At 45.8% G+C, this 23,931-nt stretch overlaps 1 protein-coding gene across 2 annotated transcripts in view; it reads left to right on the top strand.

Moving 5' to 3' along the window:
• The first annotated feature begins 2,162 nt into the window (after positions 1-2,162).
• TRIM67 (tripartite motif containing 67) overlaps positions 2,163-23,931 on the top strand; it is a 50,513-nt gene continuing 28,744 nt past the window's right edge. The window contains exons 1-3 of one of the 2 annotated variants that reach the window (XM_047088717.1): positions 2,163-2,283; positions 2,404-2,915; positions 2,979-3,206. In XM_047088717.1, coding sequence (XP_046944673.1) covers positions 2,163-2,283; positions 2,404-2,915; positions 2,979-3,206 — 861 coding nt within the window. Of the gene's footprint in view, positions 3,207-23,931 lie in introns of both variants that reach the window. The other variant, XM_047088716.1, reaches the window with a different exon arrangement.

Here is a 23,931-nt window from a genome sequence, read left to right as displayed (position 1 = left end):
AGATAGGACGACTGATCAGTTAGTTAAAGGGCCAACAATCCCAAAGTTCCGGGCGGGGCCACAAGGAGTACTGCGGAGAGTGTATCGCCACCCCGCTGCCCCAGCGGTGTACCCGCGAGTTATCCCTGTCCCTAAGGCAGCAAGCCGCAGGGCTGCAGCCTTTTCCTGCTGTGACCCGTCAGCCAGCTCAGCCCCCTCACCCGGTGACCCGCAGGCGCTGAGCCTCCACGCCTTGCTCTGCGGCGCCTATCTTGTCTTTGTTTGGAGTCCCGGAAAATCTGAGACCGGGGGAGGCGTGACTTCACTATTCATATCGCTTTTAAACAAACGATTTCCCAATGTGTGTCTGCTTCAAGGCTGCTGACACTTCCGTAGGCAGAGCCTGCCGCGCGGCGAGCCCTACCTTCTGCCTATCCCCACCCACCAAGCCCTCGGCCTCCCCCCACCGCGCTTCCCTCGGCAGCTGAGAGAGAACAGCGGAGCAGTCGAAACAGCCAGGGCCGCGGGTGGGAGGCTGTTCGCGTAGCTCGTGGCTGGCGTGGAGATCTCCCCATTCATAAAACTACCATCCCTGCTCGCTGAATTCCCGCCGGCCCCGCACCGCCCCACGCGCAGCAGGGTAGGGCTGGGCCCCGGGTGCTCGGTTCCGAGGGCCACGGGGCCTAACGCGGCTCGTTTTCGCGCTTCGCCATGAAGTCCCAATTTACAAATCCCATCTCGTGTCCTCGCTCAGTCTGTATGGACGACTGACATCGACCGCGGATGAGCGCTCTCGGTTGAAAGCAAGAGAGAAAATGGCTTGGGGTTCAATGCATAAATAGCACCTCACTCACCCTTTGACTTCAGGCTATCCGACATTTTGTGACTTGCATTTTTTGCTCTATCCTAGATTTAGGAAGCGCCTGTCAAACTATGCTACCTATTCATTTGTAAACAACTGGCTTTTTAGGTCCCTTTCTACCCTTTTACGGTGGTGGGTGGGAGCGCGGTAGTGGGCAAGAGAGATGATGGCAGGGGCGGGGCGGGGCAGGGCGTTGTACTAATTTAAGATGCAATCTCCATCCAAATAATAGATTGTTATTAACAATGATCCTCTCCGCGAAACCCTTAAAATTGCCCCCTGACTCCCCTAGCAGCAAAAGGCGAGCCCTTATTCGCTGAGCTGACGCTTCCTCGGCTCCCCCCGCCCCCCACTACTCCTGCTCTGGAAATTACAACTCCTCAGCGCGCCGCGCGGGGAGGAGGAGGCGGCGGCGGCGGCGGCGGCGGCGGCGGCGGCAGGAAGGCGGGGAGGGGATTCCCGAGCCAGCCGGGCGCTCGCCCTCCGCCCGCCGGCTGCAGCGTCGCGCGGCCAAGGTCAGAGGCTCCGCCGCCGCCGCAGCAGCAGCAAACCAGATCAGCGGGTCAATCCTTGCCGCGGAGGGGAAAAGCCCCAGGGCGCATTTGGTTCGCACCAGCAGCCACCAGGGAGGGAGGCGAGAGAAGGTCTCCGAGCCTGCTGGGCCCCACCGAGACAGTCGCGGGCGCAGCGACCCGGCACGGCAGGTGGCCGCCTCTCAGTCTGCGCTCCAGGAGCTGGGGCGGCACTTTGAGCTCTGGGCGCTGTCCGTCGCCTCGTGGTGCTGAACCCAGCCCCACGGCCAAGGGGCCTGCTCACCCGCCTTCTCGCCTACTGATCGCTCCGATTGGGGCAGGACAGGGGCAAAAGGGAGCCCCTGGGCAGCTGCCCACTGGAGCCGAGGGGTTGAAACAGGAGAGCTAGGAAACGGCAGCCTGGCCGCTGCTCCTGATGTGCATAGGAGACGCGCGCTGCAGCCGGCGGCGGCGCTAGTGCTGATTCATCACCTAGAGCTCCTCACAGGCCATCGCGAGGGCAGCGGACTGACTCTGGACTCTGGCCGCAGGTTGAAGCCGCTGGCGCAGGAGCCCCGCGGGCAGGAGGTGAGGACCCCTTCCCTTCTCTTGCCCCCAGTCGTCCTAGGGCGGTGGCGCCAGGACACAGAGAGGGGCGTGCCCCCAGGCTGTGAAGTGGTCATGCCTGTGTAATGCCCTCGCCTGCAGTCTCTCCGGTGCTGACCACGCTTGGTCCCCTCCTCAGCCTGTCTCTGGAGCTTGGGCCGTTCCATCTCCCACCCTGAGCACCTCGGTCTGTTCGCGCCGCGATGGAGGAGGAGCTGAAGTGCCCCGTGTGCGGCTCCCTGTTTCGGGAGCCCATCATCTTGCCCTGTTCCCACAACGTCTGCCTTCCTTGCGCTCGTACCATTGCCGTGCAGACCCCGGACGGTGAGCCGCACCTGCCCCAGCCGCTCCTGCACTCCCGGGGCTCGGGGCTACCCGCCGGCGCCGCCGCGGCACCCCCTCTGGACCACGACGCGGCGGCTGGCCCGGCCTGCAGCGGCGGAGGCGGGAGCGCAGCTGGCGGCCTGGGCGGCGGTGCGGGCGGTGGCGGGGACCACGCGGACAAGCTGAGCTTGTACAGCGAGACAGACAGCGGTTATGGTTCCTACACGCCGAGCCTCAAGTCCCCCAACGGGGTTCGCGTGCTGCCCATGGTGCCCGCGCCGCCAGGCTCCTCGGCCGCCGCGGCCCGGGGTGCCGCCTGCTCTTCGCTGTCCTCGTCCTCTTCAAGCTCCATCACGTGCCCGCAGTGCCACCGCAGCGCTTCCCTGGACCACCGAGGCCTCCGCGGCTTCCAGCGTAACCGGCTGCTCGAGGCCATCGTGCAGCGGTACCAGCAGGGCCGCGGGGCCGCGCAGGGGGCGTCCGCAGCCTCTGCAGTGGCCATCTGCCAGTTGTGCGACCGCACCCCGCCGGAGCCGGCTGCCACGCTATGCGAGCAGTGCGACGTCCTCTACTGCGCTGCTTGCCAGCTCAAATGCCATCCATCCCGGGGACCCTTCGCTAAGCATCGCCTGGTGCAGCCGCCGCCGCCACCCGCGCCGGCGGAGGCAGCCTCAGCATCCCCGGGCGCGGCCCAGGGCGCCCCCAGCGGAGGTGGCGGCTGCAAGAGTCCGGGGGGTGCGGGGGCTGGAGCGGCGGGGGGCAGCGCCGCCCGCAAGTTCCCTACGTGCCCCGAACACGAAATGGAGAACTACAGCATGTACTGCGTGAGCTGCAGAACCCCGGTGTGCTATCTGTGCCTGGAGGAGGGCCGTCATGGCAAGCACGAGGTGAAGCCGCTGGGAGCCATGTGGAAACAGCACAAGGTGAGTGCAGGGCGCGCTAGCGTGGGATCACGGGTGCAAAGAGGGTGGGAGGAGAAAGGCTCCTGGTCTCTTCCCTGGAGAGTTGGCAGAGGCAGGGATTACTTTGTTCACTCCCTCATTCCCTCATCAGTCATTTGACAAACACTTAAATGAATCCAAGTACTCTGAATTGGGTGTCGGAATGGGAAAGGCAGGGAAAGAGGACTTATTCGGTGCCCTTCCCCTGAGACTGTATGATTCTACACAAAGGGCACCCATAATGCAGAAACAGGGCTTTTTTCATTCCCAAAGTTGACTAATAAATTACCCTGACGGCCCCTTCGGTTTTATGGCATCCAGGGCCCTCTTCCTCCATGGAAAAAGATTTTTTAAGTACAGATGTTCCCACCTGCTTGCAGGAAATTGCAAGGCAGGGAGGATTCTTTCCGAGCCCTCAGTGAAGGGACACACTATTTCCTACAGAGCAGAACTCCCCTCTGCTACCAGAACAGAAATTTGCCTACTGTTTCAAGGAGTCTCTAGCACTTTCTACCCCCAGAGTGCCTCTCAGCCAAGAGGGAAGATATAATTGCTCATGGGCTTTATTTGAGAATTTGGCGGTGCGCCCTCTTAAGAAAGGAGCATCATTTTCCCCCAGAGACTTTCTCTTCCTGGGACTCTGTCACTCATGCTGGTGGGAGTGTGGTGGCCCTGCAGAGCAAGCCACCCTTCCCTCTGCAAGCTGCTGCAAACCTTCTTCCCCTGCGACTGGCCTGGGGGTGCCACCTCCCAAGTGAAAATGGAACAGCCTCTAAGTGCCAGTTCACGGTTGCCAATGTGTCTTCCTGTCTGACACTGGGCAAGAGAATCCTCAAAATCAGGTCATGCCCTTGTTCAGGCCCCCAGGCAAGAGTGGGTTCAACTCTTCTAATGAACATTGACCTTAATTTCCTATCCAAAGGCCAAGCCAAGCAGCTGGACTCAGGGGCACCGAAGGTCAGTGATTCTGGTCTGGCAGAGTTAGAGTCCCTGCTGGATGACCCCAACTACACCTGCACATTTGGACACTTGTCATTCAATATCCTCTTTCCAGTAAATTCTCACTCCACAAAGAGGCAGGAGGTCTTAAGTTCCCAACAGAATTATGTATTCTGCTTGAGGAGAAAAGACACAGGAAATTAATCAATTTGCCATGGTTACCTTGTATCATCCAACTGGAAATGGACAGAAAAGGTAGCATACATGAGAGAAGGGACTAACTATTCCTATTATAGATTTATTATAGTCACAATAAGTAACTATTAACTATATAATTTCATCTGCTGCAATGAGTGTGCTATTATTGTAATTTAACATTTTCAAATCAGAAAATTAGAAAAGGAATGGGGAAAACTTTAGAAATCCCCCTTGGAGATGGAAATTTGCAGAAGAGGCATCATGTCACAAATAAAACTTTTGCAAAGAGGGTGTGATCAGTTACCAAGACAAGAAGTATAGGTTCACATTCAGATGTCACAAGCTGTTAAATTTTCACAGTCTTGAAGGCTAGAAATAATTCTAGGTATTGCCACCCAAATCTTTAGACTTAGTGAAGAGTGGAAACCAACATGAATTGAGATTTTTTTAATTAATCTTTTAAAAAATTTTTTTAAATTTATTTATTTTAAAAATCTTTTTTAAAAATTTATTTATTTTGACAGGGAGAAAGAGGGTGTGAGTGAGGGAGGGGCAGAGAGAGAGAGATATGGAGAGAGAGAGAGAATCCCAAGCAGGCTCTGCACTATCCGTGTAGAGCCTGGCATAGGCTCAAACCCACAGACCGTGAGATCATGACCTGAATTGAAATCAAGAGTCAGATGCTTAACCGATCGAGCCACCCAGGCTCCCCCAGATGAATGTGCAGTCTTAAAAGAGATTAAGACTCTTGCCAGGAAAAGTGAGTTAGATAATGAGCTATGGTTTCCAGAACCTCTTGGTTCTTGCAGAAAAAATCATTAGTCATCCTTCCCTTGATGTCCACAGCACTTTTATAACATTTCTAACCTCAACCAACAATGCACAGTTATGAGAAAATACGGAAAGCACACGTGAAATTGGCTCAATGGACTGGGAAAGTTATCTATGGAAAACACAACTATGCAGAATCTGGTGTGTCAGATTCACAGCTTCACAAATCCAGAAGGAATGGTGGGAGATACTTTTGTGAAACCCCATTTCCAAGAATGAATAGAAGTTCTCTTTCAGTAGGTACTGGTTTTCTAAAGAAAGGAAAATTATTGAGTGCTTATGATGAGCAGCTCACTGAAGGGCATGGGATCAAAGGAAAAGATAAATGAGGAAGCACAGGTGGAACCTTTGGTCTTGCTTTGTGGTCAGGCATGTAGACCTCCACTGTGAGAGTGGCTTTTTTTTTTTTTAAGTTTATTTATTTATTTGGTGGGGGGCGTGCAGAGAGAGAGGGAGAGAGAGAGAGAGACTCTCAGCAGGCTCCACACTGTCAACACAGAGCCCATCGCAGGGCTGGATCCCACATCCGTCCTCAAGATCACGAACTGAGCTGATATCAAGAGTTGGGCGCTCAACCGACTGAGCCTCCCAGGTGCCCTGGTAGCTACCTTTGAAAGAGAAACTGGAACACTCAATTTCACAGTCCCACTGGGGCAATTTAAGTTCTTCAGTAAAACTTAAAGTCTCTGTTGTTGTTATCATCCAAAAATCCCAGCCGCCATGACAAAGACTTGCTGCCCTACCAGAACTAGACTTGGGACGGAAACATTTCCCTAACACTCCTGTGACTGCAGAAGCCTTCATTTAAGCCCTGCTCTAATTCCTCCCAAGCATGACCAGAGCTTGCCATCTAATTAGTGACTCTTTGTTGGCAAAGAGAAATGTAAGTGACACTGAAATCTATTTTAAAACGAGATTGATTATCACCTTTTGAAAACAGTGTAAAAACTTTAGGTGTTGGCTCAACACATTTTTATGTATTGAAGTATACTTGACATACAATATTCTATTAGCTTCACACATACAAGTTAGTGATTGGACATTTATATACATTGTGAAAACTGACCACCATAATAGGTCTAATCTCCACCTGTCCCCGTAGAAACTTAATACAATGTTATTGACTGTATTCCCCATGCTGTACATTGCATCCCCATGACTTGGTTGTTGTATAACTGAAAGTTTGTGTGTCTTGATCTTCTTCACCCATTCACACCACCCCCCTTTTGAACCCCTTTCCCTCTGGCCACCACCACTCTATTCTCTGTATCTATCAGTGTGGGTGTTGTTTTGTCTATTTGTTTGTCTTTTTTTTTTTTAAGATTCCACTTATAAGTGAAATCATGTGGTATTTCTCTTTCTCTGACTTATTTCACTTAGCACAATAACCTCAAGGTCCATCCATGTTGTCACAGGTGGCAAGATACTGTTCTTTTTTATGCCTCAGTAATGAGAGAGAGAAAGAGAGAGAGAGAGAGAGACCGCCTCTTCTTTATCCATTCATCTACTGATGAATGTTTAGGTTGTTTCCATATCTTGGCTATTGTAGCACTTTTTAGATGATTCTTCCAGAAAAGTATTCATCCTTTGAAAGACACGTTGATGTAAAGAAACAATGTGTGGGGAAAGATAGGACAAAGGAAGGGAAGCTTTCTAGGAGAGCTTTTGTCTTTCTGCGTATTGAATATGGAATTCTAATTTTCCTGAAGCCAGGGGAAAAGGATTGTTGAAAGCTGTGTCTCTTCCCTAGACAGACACGTCATGGACTATCAACAAGTCCATCTGTAACTCCTACTGGGTGCCAATGGTCAACGCTAAATTATCATCGGTAGAAGTTGATTCCTGAACTGAGGTATAAAATGCTAGATGAACCCTTCTTTAGAAGTCTTTGAAGATCCCGGGAAAATAAGAGAGTACTAAAACAAAATCTCGTTGAGACCCCAGGATTACTGTTCCTAATGAGTCAGCACTTCACAAGAGCAAAGGAAGGGATGACGAGGCCTAGAAATCTCAGAGAAAACAAGACTTCAGGCTACTCTCATGTCTTGAGGTTCTGCCAGAGGGCACTTGACTTCTCAGCACCCTGTTCCTACCTGATTTTATTTTTATAAAAGGGATAAGGAAAGGCTTTTAGCCTTTAAAGCCTGAGTGTAAAGGTTTCCTCCATTAAAAGAAATAACACATAAATAACAAAGGCAGAACATGTCATTGTAGCTGAACTATGATCATTAGTACACTTATTTGAATATTGGCAGAATTTTATAACACGAGTGACCAATGCTCATTGTTAAGACTTAGAATTACAAATCTAGAATTGTAAGAAAAGAAATAGCCCTAAATCCCAATTTGGAGAGAAAAAAAATTTCTAATGTTTTAGGTTTTCCTTGTAGAATTCTATCATATATTTATTTTGTGTCCTTTTTTCATTAATCATACAATATAAATATCTTTTCTGTCAATTAATGTACATCGTTTTTGATACAGCACGCCATTGCTGCATAAAGATTTAGTATTTTACTTCAGCCACACCTTAGTGCTGGACTTTAGGTTGTTTTCAGTCTATGCCTATACTCTTAATTATTTAAATCTATGCCTATACTCTTAATTATTTCCTTACGTTACATTTCTAAACATGGAGTTACTATGTGAAAACATACCTGGCTTTAAGATATTTGATTAATGTGGGGCGCCTGGGTGGCTCAGTCCGTTGAGTGTCCGACTTCAGCTCAGGTCATGATTGCACAGCTTGTGAGTTCAAGCCCCACATCAGGCTCTGTGCTGACAGCTCAGAACCTGGAGCCTGCTTCGCATTCCGTCTCCCTCTCTCTCTGCCCCTCCCCCACTCATGCTCTGTCTCTCTCAAAAATAAATAAACATTAAAAAAAATGTTTTTAAAGAAATCCTATATATAAAAAAAGATATTTGATTAATGTTACCAAATTACCTTTCATAAAGGTTATACTTATTTTATCCCAAGAGAAAAATTATGTAAATAATAAAAAAGTCATGTAGAGAGGGACCATGGTGGGGCAGGAAAAAGGTGGATTATTTTGTGTCTAGTAATTACTACTTGCTATTTTCATCACATTATTAATAGAATTATTTTTAAAAAGAAGATTACAAATACAGTAAAATCTTGGATTGCGAGTAACTTGTTCTGCGAGTGTTCCGCAAGATGAGCAAACATTTTTAATAAATTTTAACTTGATAAGAGAGCAACATCTTGCAATACGAGTTGTACGTGATGCTGAATGTCACATGATCACAACTGAGCCAACGGCTCTTGAAATTCACATTGATATATGAGTGATTTGGATTACAAGCAGATTTCCGGAACAAATTATGCTTGCAAACCAAGGTTTTACCATATGTAGAATTTTAAAATTTTTTTAAGGTTTATTCATTTTTCAGAGACAGAGAGACAGAGCGTGAGTGGGGGAGGGGCAGAGAGAGAGGGAGACACAGAATCCGAAACAGGCTCCAGGCTCTGAGCTGTCAGCACAGAGCCCGACATGGGGCCGAACTCACAGACGGCGAGATCATGACCTGAGCTGAAGTCGGACACTCAACTGACTGAGCCACCCAGGCGCCCCCATATGTAGAATTTTAGATCCCTAACTACTAGTTGGGGATCTGCCTTCTCTCAAAACTTGGTTTGATCTGCATGGCTGTTGTCCAAATAGCCCTCTTGATCTTGAAGGCCTATGAAAAGACCAGGCCTTGAGGGCCCACCTATGGCACTTTAGGGTGGGGTTGGGTGGGGAGAAAGAGTTCAGTAGAGAGAAGTGCTTGGCAAAATCCTTTGGGGAGGTCTGAGTTCTATTACTCTATAGCTGATTGCTGCACAAGAGCTGAGCTGCCTGTTCTAAGCCAACTGCTACTGAGTGAAAATGCATCAGTGTCATCAGAGCATGTGGCATGGAAACATGTGCAATCTGAGAGAAAGTCTGGATTAAAAAAAAAAAAAAAAAAGGAGCATGCGCAAGCAGGGGAGGGGCAGAGAGAGAGGGGAGACACAGAATCTGAAGCAAGCTCCAGGTTCCCAGCTGTCAGCACAGAGCCCCTCCTGGGGCTCGAACTCACGAACCATGAGCCAAAGTCAGACACTTAACCAACTGAGGCACCCAGGCACCCCAGAAAGTCTGGATTTTCGAGAAGCTGAATCTTTCACCAACTCTAAAGTTCTGAGAAATGTACTGTAGGCTGGCTTCTGTTCCATGTGCCCCAGGCCAGCTAAGAACCAATGGCTAATCTGTTTAGACTTCTGGAAACATGAGTTCACTCTGATAACTAGACACCACCATGTCTTCTCAAACCACCCTCCATGTTCACATCACCACTGTCTTCAAAGACACCTGGGCTATAGTCCTGCTCCTTTCTTGGATTTAATCCCAAGCAGGTTGGTGATTTCAGAACAATTACTCGAAAGAACCCTTATGTTAACAACCTTTGAAATATATGCTTTCCTCATCACTCCACACATTTGGAAAACAGAAGTGGGTTTCAGAGAAGAAGGCAAAAATCCATAAGCTTGAACTGCTTTCTTTGAAGGCTGTTTATAGAGATAGGAGTACTTAGAATTTAGGAAGACCTTAAAGAATGTGAAAGGACATTGCTAGTGATAAATAGATTTCATACTGTGTGCTATGGTAGTCATTCCATGGCTGAGGTGTTGTATTTTTAGCCTGCACTGGGAGGTATGGATGGATATTTATGGTGGGTGGATATTCATGGTGATGGGACTTTAGCTGTGGATGTCAACAACGTGGAATATTCCAGAGGGGAGCTTATCGCTTCCTCTCTGAGGCAGACTAGGGAGAGGGTTGACAAACTGTAGCCCACCATCTGTTTTTGTGAATAAACTTTTACTGGAACCGAGCCATGCTTGTTGGTTTACATATTGCCCATGGCTGCATTTGGCTACAGTTGCTGTTGGGGAGAGTTGAGTGGCTCCAACAGAGACCTGTGGCTTGCAGAGCCGAAACTATTTACCATCTGGTCCTTTGTGGAAAAAAGCGTGCTGACCTCTAGACAAGGACCTGCGACCACAGTGTGGTCTGCTGAGCAGCAAGCAGCAATGGCAATACCCAGGAGCTTGTTGGAAATGCCACAGTCTTAATGAGTCCAGATTTGAATGTTAACAACATCCCGTGTTGATTTGTGCGTACTTCAAAGTTTGAAAAACCCTGATGGGAATGCTTTCTGGGCTTCAGGGCACTGGGCCCATCATTCTAACTGTGCAAGTCGTTTGAGAAGTGGGGTGCCCCCTCAAGCCTGAAGCTGATACTCAGTAAGTGGACTCTAGGGAGTCTAAGCAGATTGAACCAGAGAGCCTTACTTAATTACTCTGGCGCCAGACAGAATCTTTAGGCTCAGCAAATTCTGGGTGCTGGGAGACATTTCAGTGTTCGAAGAACACCTGGCCCGGAGGGGCAGGAATCTCTGAGGGGTGGAGGCGTGTGCAAAGCTGAGCCTTCCTGGGCTCAAGCGTAGGTATCACAGGAGAAGGGAACGCTGGACAAATGCTCTTTGCTGCTTCCCTGGGATTGAACAGAAATGGATTTACTGTTTGTATCTCTGGATTTCCTTTGGGTTGGTGCCTTAGTTGTTCTGTAAAGAAGCAAAGAGAGTCTTTATCCACTCTTTAGCCAGGTTTGAAGGGCCTGCCCAGGGAATGGTGGAGTTTGGAAGTATCAAAACCATGGAACCTAAGGGGCAAGGGAAAATCCAGGCAGAGATGGGGGGGGGCGGGTATGAATTCACCCTTCCCTGCTTGCAATTTCCTCTTGCAAAGCAAGAGCTGTGCAGGATTTTAAGTGTTTCATTCCTAGAATAGACTGTTTCCGGCAGACGTGGTGAATTCCAGCCTCCTCATTTTGCAGATGAGGAACTTGAGGCCCAGGGGCTTGCTATTGTTGCACAGCAAGTTGTGAAATGATTTCGTAAAAAGATGATCCTTTCAATCTCTTCACTGTACCTTTTGATTAACTACAAAAATGTAACAGAATGCTGTGTATGTATCTGAACAAAAACAGATGTGTATGGCATCACTGAGAGAGTAATTGTGAATGGAAGAAATATTCTAAAAAGTAGGGACAGAGATTGGGCATGGCCTCTCTTTCATTCAACTGCAATGGGGCAGCATATGTGGAGGAGACAAAGCATCCTGTTTAGAATAAATAGGATGAAAGAATTTGAGGGCTGGAGGGAATGTAACAGATCACATAGCACCGCCTCTCTATTTTCCAGGTGGCTGTAGAGGGGTTAAGTGGTTTGGAGGCGAGAGTAGGGAACGGTCCAGAAGGGACAGGAACGGTGAGGTGGGGCTAGTGAGCTCAAGAGTATGGAAGAGGTCTAAGTGACAGAGATAGCAGAATGGAACACTGGCACCTGCCAGAAGACGGGGCCTTGGTCACATGTCGTTTGAAAAATCTGTTCGGACAGGACATTGTTTTTGTTTGTTTGTTTGTTTGTTTTAAGATATATATATATATATGTATATATATATATATATTTTATTTTTTAGAGAGTGAGTGCAAGTGGGGGAGGGTCAGAGGGAGAGAGAGAGAGAGAGAGAGTGAGTGAGAGAGAGAAAGAGAGAATTTTAAGCAGGCTTCATGCTCAGTGCAGAGCCCAACTTGGGGCTTGATCCCACAACGCTGGGATCATGACCTGAGCTGAAATCAAGAGTCCGATGTTCGACCAACTGAGCCACCCAGGCACCCCAGACAATACATAGTTGTTGTTTTTTTTTATGTTTGTTGTTTATTTATTTATTTAGAGAGAGAGAAAGAATGAGAGAGGCAGAGAATCCCAAGAAGGCTCTGTGCTGACAGCACAGAGCCCAACAGGGGGCTCCATCCCATGAACAGTAAAATCATGACCTGACCTGAAACCAAGAGTCAGATGCTTAACCTACTGAGCCACCCAGGCACCCACAGACAGTACATAGTTTTTAAAAATGAGGTCAAGGCTGTGTTAAGAAATGTAAGCAAATGTTGTCCAATCTCTTAATTCTTATTAATTGTTGGATTCTGGGTGGTAGTAATAAAGGCTGTAAACCAATAAAATATGAATAATCAGAAATGAGAAGCCTCTTAAAATGAAAACTGTGGCTTACCATCATTCAATGAATTATGTGTTGCCATATGGTTGGCTTTGCCTATCAGCTGAGCGGTATACCCACATAACTAAAAGTGATCTCTAGTACTTAACTATGGATAACTAAAAGCTGGTGGATGCCTCTTGACCATTAAGTCCTTTTTCTGAGCTTATGCCTCTAATAAGTATTTATTCTTCAATTCAACTAATTACTTCTTCAGTCAACAAGTAGATTGTGAATGTCTAAATCATACCAGGCACCATTCTAAACACCAAGGCTACAGAAGGGTGTGTTCTCTTCTCACAAAAAGCATAAATGTAGTCCCAAGAAAAGGAAGATCAACAAGTGTACAAATAAATAAATTTCTAATATTAGATGATTTCTTAGTGGATATCAGAAATTATCTGATATCAGAAATTATCTGATATCCACTAAGATGGAAGTAAAATAATGTGATAAAAAAAAAAACTTGGTGGACTTCTTTGGGGGGGAAGATGGAAAAAGCAAGACTTGAAAACTGGATGAGATGTGGCCAGCCCTGCCCAGTTCTGAAAGTAGCATATTTCATAGGGAAAACAAGAACCAAGAACCAGAGGTGGAAGGTGCCCAGTGTGTTTGTAGGACAGAAATGGGCCCCTGTGTTTGGAGTATAAGAAAGATGAATAAGTGGCAGAAGCAGAAAGATAGGCAGGGTCTGGAGGACACAGGACCTGGCAGCCACAGGAAACAGGTTGGATTTTATGGTAAATGAATGCAGTGGGAGACTGCCAGAGACCTTCAAGCTTGGAAGTGATGTTTTTTTTTAAATATCATTTTTTGACTGCTGTTTGCAAAATGCATAGTAGGGGGACAAGAATAGAGGCAGGAAGACAAATTGGAGGTGATTGCAGTAGTCTGGGCTACTTTAATTGGGAGAGAGGCAGCAGTGATGGAGAGAAGTTTATATATTCATGTCCCGCTTGGAATTCTCTGAGCTTCTTGGATTTGTGGTCTGATGTCTTTTATTATTTTGGGAAAATTCTCTTATATTGTCTCTTTAGATAATTTTTTTGCTCTGCTCTCTCTCTCTTGTCCTTTTTTTAAAAATTCTTTTTACCATTTATTCATTTTTGAGAGACAAACAGAGTACAAGCAGGGGAGGGGCAGAGAGAGAAGGAGAACACAGAATCCAAAGCAGGTTCCAAGCTCCGAGCTGTCAGCACAGAGCCTGACGTGGTGCTTGAACTCATGAGCTGTGAGATCATGACCTGAGCCAAAGTTGAATACCCATCCGACTGAGCCACCCAGGAGCCCCTCTCTTGTCCTTTTGGAGTTCCAATAACATATATGTTAGATTGTTTGATATCATTCTACAGTTCTTGGATGTTCTGTTCTTTTTTCTTTAATCATTTTTCTTGTCTCTTTGTGTTATGGTTTCAATAATTTCTATTGACTATTCTTCAAACTCGCTGATTCTTTCCTAGACCGTGTCCTGTCAAGTGATTAGCTTATTTCCAGATTTCCTCTGCATTTTCTTAGTTGTCTTGTCCCTTCTCCAGCAGTAGGAAGCTTCAAATAGTCTGGACCCATGACTGTTTTCTGCATATCCCCCAGAAACATAGGGTTTTTCTCTTTCCCTTTCTCCAGCCATAAGAGGTCTTCACCTTATTCAGAGCAATGAGGTAGAAGGACAGGAGTTGCTGTCTGTCCTCAGTGGCTTAGGATTTTGTTCTGGATGGAAGAAGGATCCCAGTGGAGCTTTGTACTTCCCTGTAGTGATTGCCACATTCCTCCTTCAACGCAACTTCTGGGGTGCAGAAGTTTCCCTTTTTTAATCTAATGATCACTTTAGATTATGTAACTAATCAGGTTCCCTTTTCTCTTCAGCTGTCAAAATGTCTAGAGCCAAATATTTGATACATACATAATAGATTTAATTATGTTACGGATTCCAAGCTTTATTTCTGGCTCCATTTATGTCCTCACCCTTCTTTTTCTCTCGTTTAAGTGATGCACTATTGAATTCTATAGCCCCTTGCAAACTGCCTTAAATACCTTTTGAAATAGATTAATAAAGAATAGGCAAACAGTGGCCTACTTGAGTCAAACCAAAAAGAATAAGAAACCTCATTAAGATAGTACCCTACTTCTGAGCAGTGCTCAGTCACTGCTAAAGAAATGCTGCTTGAAAACATTCAGTTCAGGGAACAGGGATCTTCCCAGTCACTGGGACATGTGGCTGCTCCCTTTCAGTCCTATGTAATAAAGAGACTCCAAAACGACTGCCTGCTCTAGACAATAGATCATTCACCCTATTTCACAGTCTTCATGGGAACAACACCATATACCATTGGTTTGTTTGGAGGTGTGATTACTACCTCTCAAATTGGCTTCCTTTCCAAGTATTTGCAGCTTATCACTGATGAATGTGTGTCCTCCTTACAGTCCAATCTAGCAGGGGCCACACCTGTAGCTTTTAGGGAATACGAAGATGCACAAAGGGGCAAGCCAGGGCACATTAAAGTCAAGAAGATCCTGCTGGGAGTAGTAGTGTCAGGAACTGTGAGACGTTTGAAATTTTAGCCTATGTACAAGCTCTCGAATCCAGTTACTACAATTTCATGCATGAAGGCAGAAGACATGAGACTCGAGGCAGAGATGAAGAACAATTTATCACTCCCAGCAATAGCAGTAGTCAGAGTATCGATCAGTATATCTGTGCCAATTCCCTGAGCCGCGATTCACCCTGGGTTGTATGCAGAGGGCCAGATCCACCTGCACACATAGTAGGTTGCATCACAAGACAGGAAGTGTGAACTTAGAGAGCCCAAATCTTTTTTTTTTTAATTTTTTTTTCAACGTTTATTTATTTTTGGGACAGAGAGAGACAGAGCATGAACAGGGGAGAGGCAGAGAGAGAGGGAGACACAGAATCGGAAACAGGCTCCAGGCTCCGAGCCATCAGCCCAGAGCCTGACGCGGGGCTCGAACTCACAGACCGCGAGATCGTGACCTGGCTGAAGTTGGACGCTTAACCGACTGCGCCACCCAGGCGCCCCAGAGAGCCCAAATCTTTTATAAAGGGCAGTTATCATGGGGCACTTTGCTCCAGAGAGAAACAGCTCTCTAGTTTCCAAGATTGTTGTCTCTACAAACATTCTTGGAAAGACTGTCCAGAAAAAAAGAGTAATCAGTACTTCATGGTCAGACTTGCAGAAATGTGTGAGACCCACAGAAAAATGTATTCCAACAGGATTAAAAAAAAAATTTAATAGTTCCTCGAGTGATTTCCACCTCATGGGCTTCATGGGAAGTTACACAGGCCCCTCTGGTGCCCAAAGCTTCTTTTCAGTTCAGGTACGCAGGCCTCAGAGCCACCTGGGTAAAGCAGGAAGGATTCATGCTGTTATCTGTCACGTTTCTTGCTCCTTTAGGGTTTGTCGGGTGTCATGATGGTGGTGGTGAGGGAATCTGTGTAATGGAGCCCAAATAATGTTATGAGTTAACATTGCACAGTTAAGGTAGCTTTCGTTCCTGAGTCTATTCATGTTTCCTCTAGCATATGAATGACAACAAACATCATTTCATGGCTCTGTATTATCTAATCAAAACATTCCATTGGATAAGCATTTGTTGGGCACCTACTGTAATTCACAGGCTGTGCTGGGGACTGGGGATACGCATAAAACAGGCCACAGGAGAGCTCAGCGCCAACTGGAGAAGAAGGATCATTTGATAATGTTGTTCTATGTACAACCTTATGTGCATAGAATTAATATTAAACAGTAGAACAGATGGGGTGCCTGGGTGGCTCAGTGGGTTAAGCATCCAGCTCTTGATTTCAGCTCAGGTCATGCATGACCCCACGGTTGGTGAGATCTAGCCCCACATCGGGCTCTGCACTGACAGGGAGGAGCCTCCTTGGGATTCTCGGTCTCCCTCTCTCTGCCCCTCCCTCACCTGTGCTCTCTCGTGCTCTAAGTAAATAAATAATTTTTTTTAAGTGGAACAAGTGCCATATTTTAAATGTGAATAAGCCAGTGAGGGAACAGAGAGGAAAAGGCAGTTAATTCTGCCTAGAGTTTCAAATGGGGAGGGGAAAAGAGTAGTAAGGGGGAGACTGAAGACAAGATCTTTGAGCTAATGTTATGACTGATGAGTGTGAGTTTTATCAGTCAAGAAAGAAAGAAGGAACTTACACGTACAGCAATGTGTGAGGTGTTAAGAAGAATGTTTTATGGTAGAGTAAGCCAGGGCTTAACATATATCCACTTGAAGCAAAGGGACATTGAGAAATATGATGCCATTCCTGATTTTAAAAAAACAAACAAACAAGGGATCCTCAGTTACCCATTTTTTTAGCACCTGAGACTTACTGAAAACATATTGGATCTGGAGTGGTAAAAGAATAATGAGGGTAATTGGATTCCAGCAGCTGCATTTAAGGGGACATCTAGCTTGAGAGGCTAAGAAAGGTTAAACATTAGCTGTATTTCAATTTCAATGGAGAACAGGAATAGCTTGGGCATAATCCTTTAGAAGATTCTTGTAATGTTTCATCATTTCCCCAGGTGTTATATTTACCCTGTTTGCCAGTAAAACCTGGTAACAAAAATCTGTGAACATTTCAACTTGCTTTGCTCGGTTAATGGGTTAGGGGAGGGAAGAGAGGAAACAAAAGGAGAAGAAGAAGGAGAAAGAGAAGAAGGAGGAGGAGAAGGAAGAGAAGAAGGAGGAGAAGAAGGAGAATAAGAAGGAGGAGAAGGAGAAAGAGAAGAAGAAGAACAAGAAGAAGAAAAGAAGGAGGAGGAGAAGGAGAAGGAGAAGAAGGAGAAGGAAAAGAAGAAGGAAGTGGAGGAGGAGAAGAAGAAGTGAGAGAGCTGGATGAGAAAAGAGATTCACAGGACAAAGGAGGCGATAAAAGGGACTGGACCCAAGGGCTGATTAATAGGGTGATTTTGGATTGGTCATTAGATAGACTCATCTCTCCACTGAGGCACAAAAGATAAAGAACAACTCCAGAGCACGAGTAACTTGTGCTGAAAGTGCATGGAACCAACCTAAGAATGAACGGGCTCAGAGTAGGGAGTCATACCAGCAGAGACGTTAGGGAGGGCTGTGAGAATTGGGGAGGTGCAGTTGAGTTTCAGAGAACTGGAAGAATTTGGAGGGGTGAAAAGGAAGGAGGTGTCCCAACAAAAAGGCAAATGGTATTTTCCGTAATTTGACCATGGAAAGAAAACTCTCAATTCTCATCAAACGTGATTCTCACAAAAACAATTCTATTATGGTTACCAGTGACGACAGTTGGCCTGATCCTAACGAAGCAGTTTGGGTTACTGGGCCATAAAAAGGTCCCCTCGCCTTTGCTCAGCAAATGTTTTTTTGTGCATTGGCAAAGTCAGGATTCTGGTCCCGTGGGGTCTGTGGGCCCGACATCCTATCCCAGGCTTGTTTGGTACCACCCACACATGATCTGAATTACTGTCTGCTCTCTGGCCAGTCTTCATGGTCATGGCTGTGCCCAATTTTACTTTTCTGCCAATAGGGTCCTCTCAGAGTCTTTATTACTCCGAGAAGTAGTTTATTACAGAGACGAGACTTTATTATAACAGGTAATACTCATTGTAATACTCCAGACAGCTTTAAAAATAAAATCCCATCTTGATTAGACTTTCCTTATTTATACATATCGATGGGGTCTTGCAGCTAACAGAGACTTACCAGGTGTCTGTCCTTATTTAACCAACTTTATACATCACATGCATAAATAACACTGTACTTTGAACATCTTGACAGCAAGAACTGTCTTATTTATCTTTGTATTCACAGTACCCAGCAGAGCGGCTGGCACCCAGTAGGCTATGAGAAACATTTATTTAATAAAGGAATAGTGACAATACCAAAATGTGTTTTAAGAGCAATGCCACAAATGACTATTCCAGTGGAATCCTTATGAATCCGTGGTGAATCACGAAACAGAGTGTGATTCAGCCAACGGTACGGAAAATGAGGGGAGGAGGGATTTTGCATTTTTCTGGTCCCCCTATTGAAAAGAGCCATCCACACTTGCTGGCATGGCACTCCTTTCTCTCGTTATATATGGAAGTGGTATCGGAAACAGTGAGCTGATCTCATGGCATGACAGAAGCTAGCTGGAAATGTTGGTGGATTTTTCCTAGATGTTAGCATTGCTACATCGCTTTTGTCATTAAGTTTTAAAATTTTAATTCCAGTGTAATTAATATACAGTGTAATATTAGCTCCATCACTTGCCAGGGAATGACCTTGTACTAAATGAGATAATGCACTTTAAGAAACTAAGGCAGTGCACACGCCGTAGTAGGTGTTCAATAAGGAAAGCCACTATCATCATCATTGTCGTGGTATTATTGTCAGGGTCAAGTGTGGTGTGAAAGGGCACTGGGTCCATCTTCCAGCGTCGGTCCTCTGGCGGGACCACTTCACACCATCGCGTAAAATGGATGTCTAGAGAGATCTATCCCAGGATCATCGGGACCGACCTTCTGGTCCTTCGCTGGCTGAAGTCATGGGAAGGATTTGAATTGAAATCAAAAGATCTAGGATCACTTCGGAGCTGTGTCTTTGGGTTAGTGTTTAATGGCTCTCCTGCCTCAGTTTCCCTCCACTTGAAAGACTGGTGTGGGATGAAATGAGATGGAGTAAAGGTCCCTATCATACCTTTGAGGCAATCATTCCTTGCGGTCCTCGACTTCTTTCCTGAAGGTACGAGGAACTTGTCCTGCCTTCCCTTTAACTCAGTACTTGTATTTATGATGTGGAGACTGAGGACGTGTGATATGATCCCATGCAGTGAATACATATGAAAGAATACATGGTTAGATAGATAGGTAAAAGGAGTATACATCATGGCCCCTTGTTAGGGCTGCTGAAACAAATTGTCACAAAGGGTGACTTAAAACCACCACAATTTATTCTCTCCCAGTACTGGAGGTCAGAAGTCAGAGATCAAGGTGCCAGCAGGGCCACGCCCCCTCTGAAAGCTCTAGGGAAGGATGGAACCCAGGCCTCTTTCCTACTTCAGTGTGTTTCCTTGGCTTGTGGCCATGAACTCCCAGTTTCACATGGCATTTTCCGTGTGTGTGTGTGTGTGTGTGTGTGTGTGTGTGTGTGTGTGTCAGTATCCAAACTCCCCTCCCTCGCTTTTTAAGTTTATTTACTTATTTTGAAGTGGGGGGGGGGCGCTGCAGAGAGAGAGAAGGAGAGAGAGAATCCCAAACAGGCTCCACACTGTCAGCAAAGAGCCCTATATGGTGCTCGAACTCATGAACCCTTAAGATCATGACCTGAGCCAAAATCACAAGTTGGATGCTTAACCGACTGAGCCACCCAGACCTCCCCAAACTTCCCCTTTTTATAAAGACATCAGTCACATCCGATAAGGGGTCACCCTACTCCACTGTGACTTCATTTTTTTTTTTTTTTTTTTTTACTTAACTAATTACATCTGCAATGACCCTCACCCCAAATAAGTCATATTCTGAGATACTGGAGATTAGGACTTCAATATAGGAAGTTTTGTGGGACACAATTCAACCCATGGCACACAATAACATTCATAAATCAACCTGGACGGAGAAATGAAACAAAAAAAGAGCTGGCAATCGAGAGACAGAAGTTACAAATCCAAGCAGGTCAAACCAACTGTTTCCTAAAACCCTGTGACAATATTCAGCCACATTGACTGGCTTTGCTCCTGACGTTGCAGAAACCAGACTCACTAAGGGCCGTGGGGGTTTAGACTCCAATTGTGGGTCAGGGGCAATGAAGGTCCTGTGGTAGGGGAGGGACCAAGGGTGTTAGGTGGCAGTGCTGGACACCTGCAGGTGTCTGAAGACTCCGGGCAAAGAGTAGGAGAAGGGATGGAGGGGAAGGTGGCTTCATGGGAGCCTTTTCAGCCTTACCATTTTCTCATGAGTCCTCACGGTAATCACCAGAAGTAACTATATTGAAAATATTAACCATCCAGGATTACAGCAAAGAAATATCATCGCTTAACACTGTATGTTAGCTACTCTGGAATTACAATACAGAAATAAAAGCAGCAATAATACATATGTATTATTGCTGCATCAAGACGTTGTTCTCACATTTAAATCCTGCATTAGAAGGTATTTGGGGGAAAGAACATGGGGCTGTTAGTTTTCGTTCTAAAATTGCTTAGTGGTGGAGATTTCAAATGAGATCTTAGTCACGTTATTTTTTTTAAACAGAAATAGCTTTATTGTTTTTTCTGACTGAAAAAGAAGAATAACACTCATTGTTTAAAAAATCCAGAAAATACAAAGATGCGAAGAAAAATGTGAAAAATCACCTGTACCTTTACAACTTACAATGTGTGACACACACACACACATATATAATTATCTTTATAGTGGCTAGATAGATAGATACATACACACACACACACACACACACACACACACACACACGGTATATACCATGTATACACACACACTACTTATTTATATATATAATTTTTTAAATATTTTTTAATGTTTATTTATTTTTGAGACGGAGACAGAGCACGAGTGGGGGAGGGGCAGAGAGAGAGGGAGACACAGAATCTGAAACAGGCTCCGGGCTCTGAGCTGTCAGCACAGAGCCCATGCGGGGCTCGAACCGACGAACCGTGAGATCATGACCTGAGCCAAAGTCGGACACTTAACCGACTGAGCCACCCAGGCACCCCTATATATATAATTTTTTAATGAGATTTTTTATATGTGTTTTTTGGTGTTATATTCTTCTTTCTACTGAACAATCTATCACAGAGATTGTTCTATGTCAAAATAGAAATATATTTGCCATTTTAATGGATGCTGAGTATTCAGTTACCTGAATAAAGCACCATTTATCTAATCATTATTCCTGAAAATTTAGATTGTGTATAATTTTTTACCACAAATTTTACAAATGTAGTGGCCATTCATATATATCTTTGCATGTTATTTTTTAGCCTGTTACTTCCTTTAAAATAAAGTCATATACAAATAGTGAAACACATTAGGGATGTATTTCTTATTTCTCCCTGAATATATAAAGCCACAATCTTGTCTTTAAGAAGCAATTGTCAGCACTTGTATTTAAGAAGCAATTCTTCCCACCGTCTCTGTCTTCCTTTCCCGTCCCCCTCGCTCAAATACTTGCCTTGCCCTAAGCTGTTCTGACTCCTGTCAGATCCATTGCATTGAAGTCAACAGCATGGAAGGTAGAGGATGGAGGAAGAAGGCAATCGTAGAAGGAGGGGTGGATGACCCAAGGGAAGGAAGAAAAAAAAAGGCACAGGGTGTGATATGTTTTTCAATTTTAATTGTCACAAGTCAGAAGTAGGTGCTGTAATCCACAACATATAGATTCTATAGAAGAGCGAAGACTTGCCCAGGAGGCCATGGCTAGTAAAGGGACTGACTCCAGACATCATGTTGCTACATTAAAAAGAAATTTTTAAATGTTATTTATTTTTGAGGGGGGTGGCGATGCACAGAGAGAGTGAGACACAGAATCTGAAGCAGGCTCCAGGCTCTGAGCTGTCAGCACAGAGCCTGATTCAGGGCTGGAACTCATGAACCACAAGATCATGACCTGAGTTGAAGTCAGACACTAACAGACTGAGCCACCCAGGTGCCCCATCTATATATATATATATTTTTTAAGAACATCCCTTTTTTTAAAGTTTATTTATTTTGAGAGAGAGAGAAAGAGAGAGGGAGAAAGAGAGAGAATTAGCAGGGGAGGGGCAGAGTGGATCCAAAGCCGTCTCCATGGTGCCAGCGGAGAGCCTGATGTGCGACTCGAACTCCCAAACTAGGAGATCATGACCAGAGCCAAAGTCGGGATGCTTAACCAACCAAGTCATCCAGGCATCCCATGTTACTACATTTTATTATTTCTTCAAAGCACCTTCTGCCCTCCTTGTGGGATGGTTGTACTTCCTGCCCCATCCATACAAGGAATGAGAGCAAGAAGTAAATGTTTGCTGTTGGAAGCGTCTGAGTTGTGTGCGGGAGTGTTTGTTACGATGGCTTAACTAGCTTCACACTGTCTGATACAACCACACTCTTTCCACTTCACTATCTTGCCTCTCCCTTCTGAGCCCTGCTCTGTTTCTTGGTCAAAATGTTTCTATCTTTTCGCGGTGCCTGGTTGCTCAGTCAGTTGAGCGTCCGACTCTGGATTTCGGTTCAGGTCATGATCCCAGGGTCATGGGATTGAGCCCCTCATCGGGCTCCTAACTGAGCGTGGATTCTCTCTCTGTCTCACCCTCTGCCCCTCCCCCACTGTCACACACACACTCGCTCTCTCTCTCTTTCTAAAATAAAGAAAAAAATTCTATCTTTTCATTTGATTTCATAATAATGAGGAACCACTTTTTAAATCTAGCACTGTCCTCTACCAGAACCATGTTTAGATTTGTTTTCAGACCTGATTTTTTTTTTAATTTGGGCTTTTTCTCATGAACCCCTGAACGATGAAGGGGTAGATATTCCCTGTCACACATACGACTCCTGGAAGAGGGCATCCTGTCCGGAGGTGACTTTTTTATCACTTTGGTTTTCCTTGAACTTCTTTTCTCTGTCCTGAACCTTTTTCTGGATGGTTTCATTTTGCTTAAAATCCATGTATTCTACTATGGTAGAAACATAAATCTACTTCCTGAGCAAGTTTAAAAGTGACAGTTTGAGGGGCGCCTGGGTGGCGCAGTTGGTTAAGCGTCCGACTTCAGCCAGGTCACGATCTCGCGGTCCGTGAGGTCGAGCCCCGCGTCGGGCTCTGGGCTGATGGCTCGGAGCCTGGAGCCTGTTTCCGATTCTGTGTCTCCCTCTCTCTCTGCCCCTCCCCCGTTCATGCTCTGTCTCTCTCTGTCCCAAAAATAAATAAAAACGTTGAGAAAAAAAAAAAGTGACAGTTTGAGGGGCGCCTGAGAGGCTCAGTCAGTTAAGCGTCCAACTCTTGGTTTCAGCTCAGGTCATGATATCACGGTTTGTGAGTTTAATCCCAACATCGGGCTCTGTGCTTGTCAGCACAGAGCCTGCTTGGCATTCTCTCTCTCTCCTTTCTCTCTCTCTCTGTTCCTCCCCCACTGATGCTCTCTCTCTCGAAATAAATAAATAAATAAACTTAAGAAAAAAAATTCAAAGCTAAAATAGAAGCTCTAATCCTTGCTTCCAATCCGTGGTTCACGTTACGAAATTCCATGTCTTGTTGTCTAATAAAAAACATAATTCATTTTTTCAACAAATACTTTGTACCCTGGTAGTTCATACAGAGGTGGAGCAAACAGAATTTCCATCCTCTAGGACCACGCAGCTTAGCCGAAGAGAAAATAAACGCATGACAACAGTATAATATAATAAGGTGTAGGGTGACACGGGGGCCCAGAAAAGGGCATCTCCATAGACTCTGGGAGAGTGAAGGAGGGAGGGGACAGGACAACCTGGAGGAGGGACACTTGAGCCGATTTTCGAATGACAACTGCGTGCGTCGGCAAAGCGGAGGACACATTAGGCAGGGGAACAGCAAGGCAAGGGTACAAAGGTGTGGCGCAGCCCGACAGGTTGTGCTAAGGTGGTTTGTGTCTGGAAGGTGGCCGCAGCCGCTGCCCTTGCCTGTTAA

Source organism: Lynx rufus, unplaced genomic scaffold (assembly GCF_022079265.1).
Source record: "Lynx rufus isolate CCGP_SWC_20201006 ecotype Redwood Valley unplaced genomic scaffold, mLynRuf1.p SCAF_25, whole genome shotgun sequence".
Classification (NCBI taxonomy): Eukaryota; Metazoa; Chordata; class Mammalia; order Carnivora; family Felidae; genus Lynx; species Lynx rufus.
This window is presented reverse-complemented; position numbering and strand designations above follow the sequence as displayed.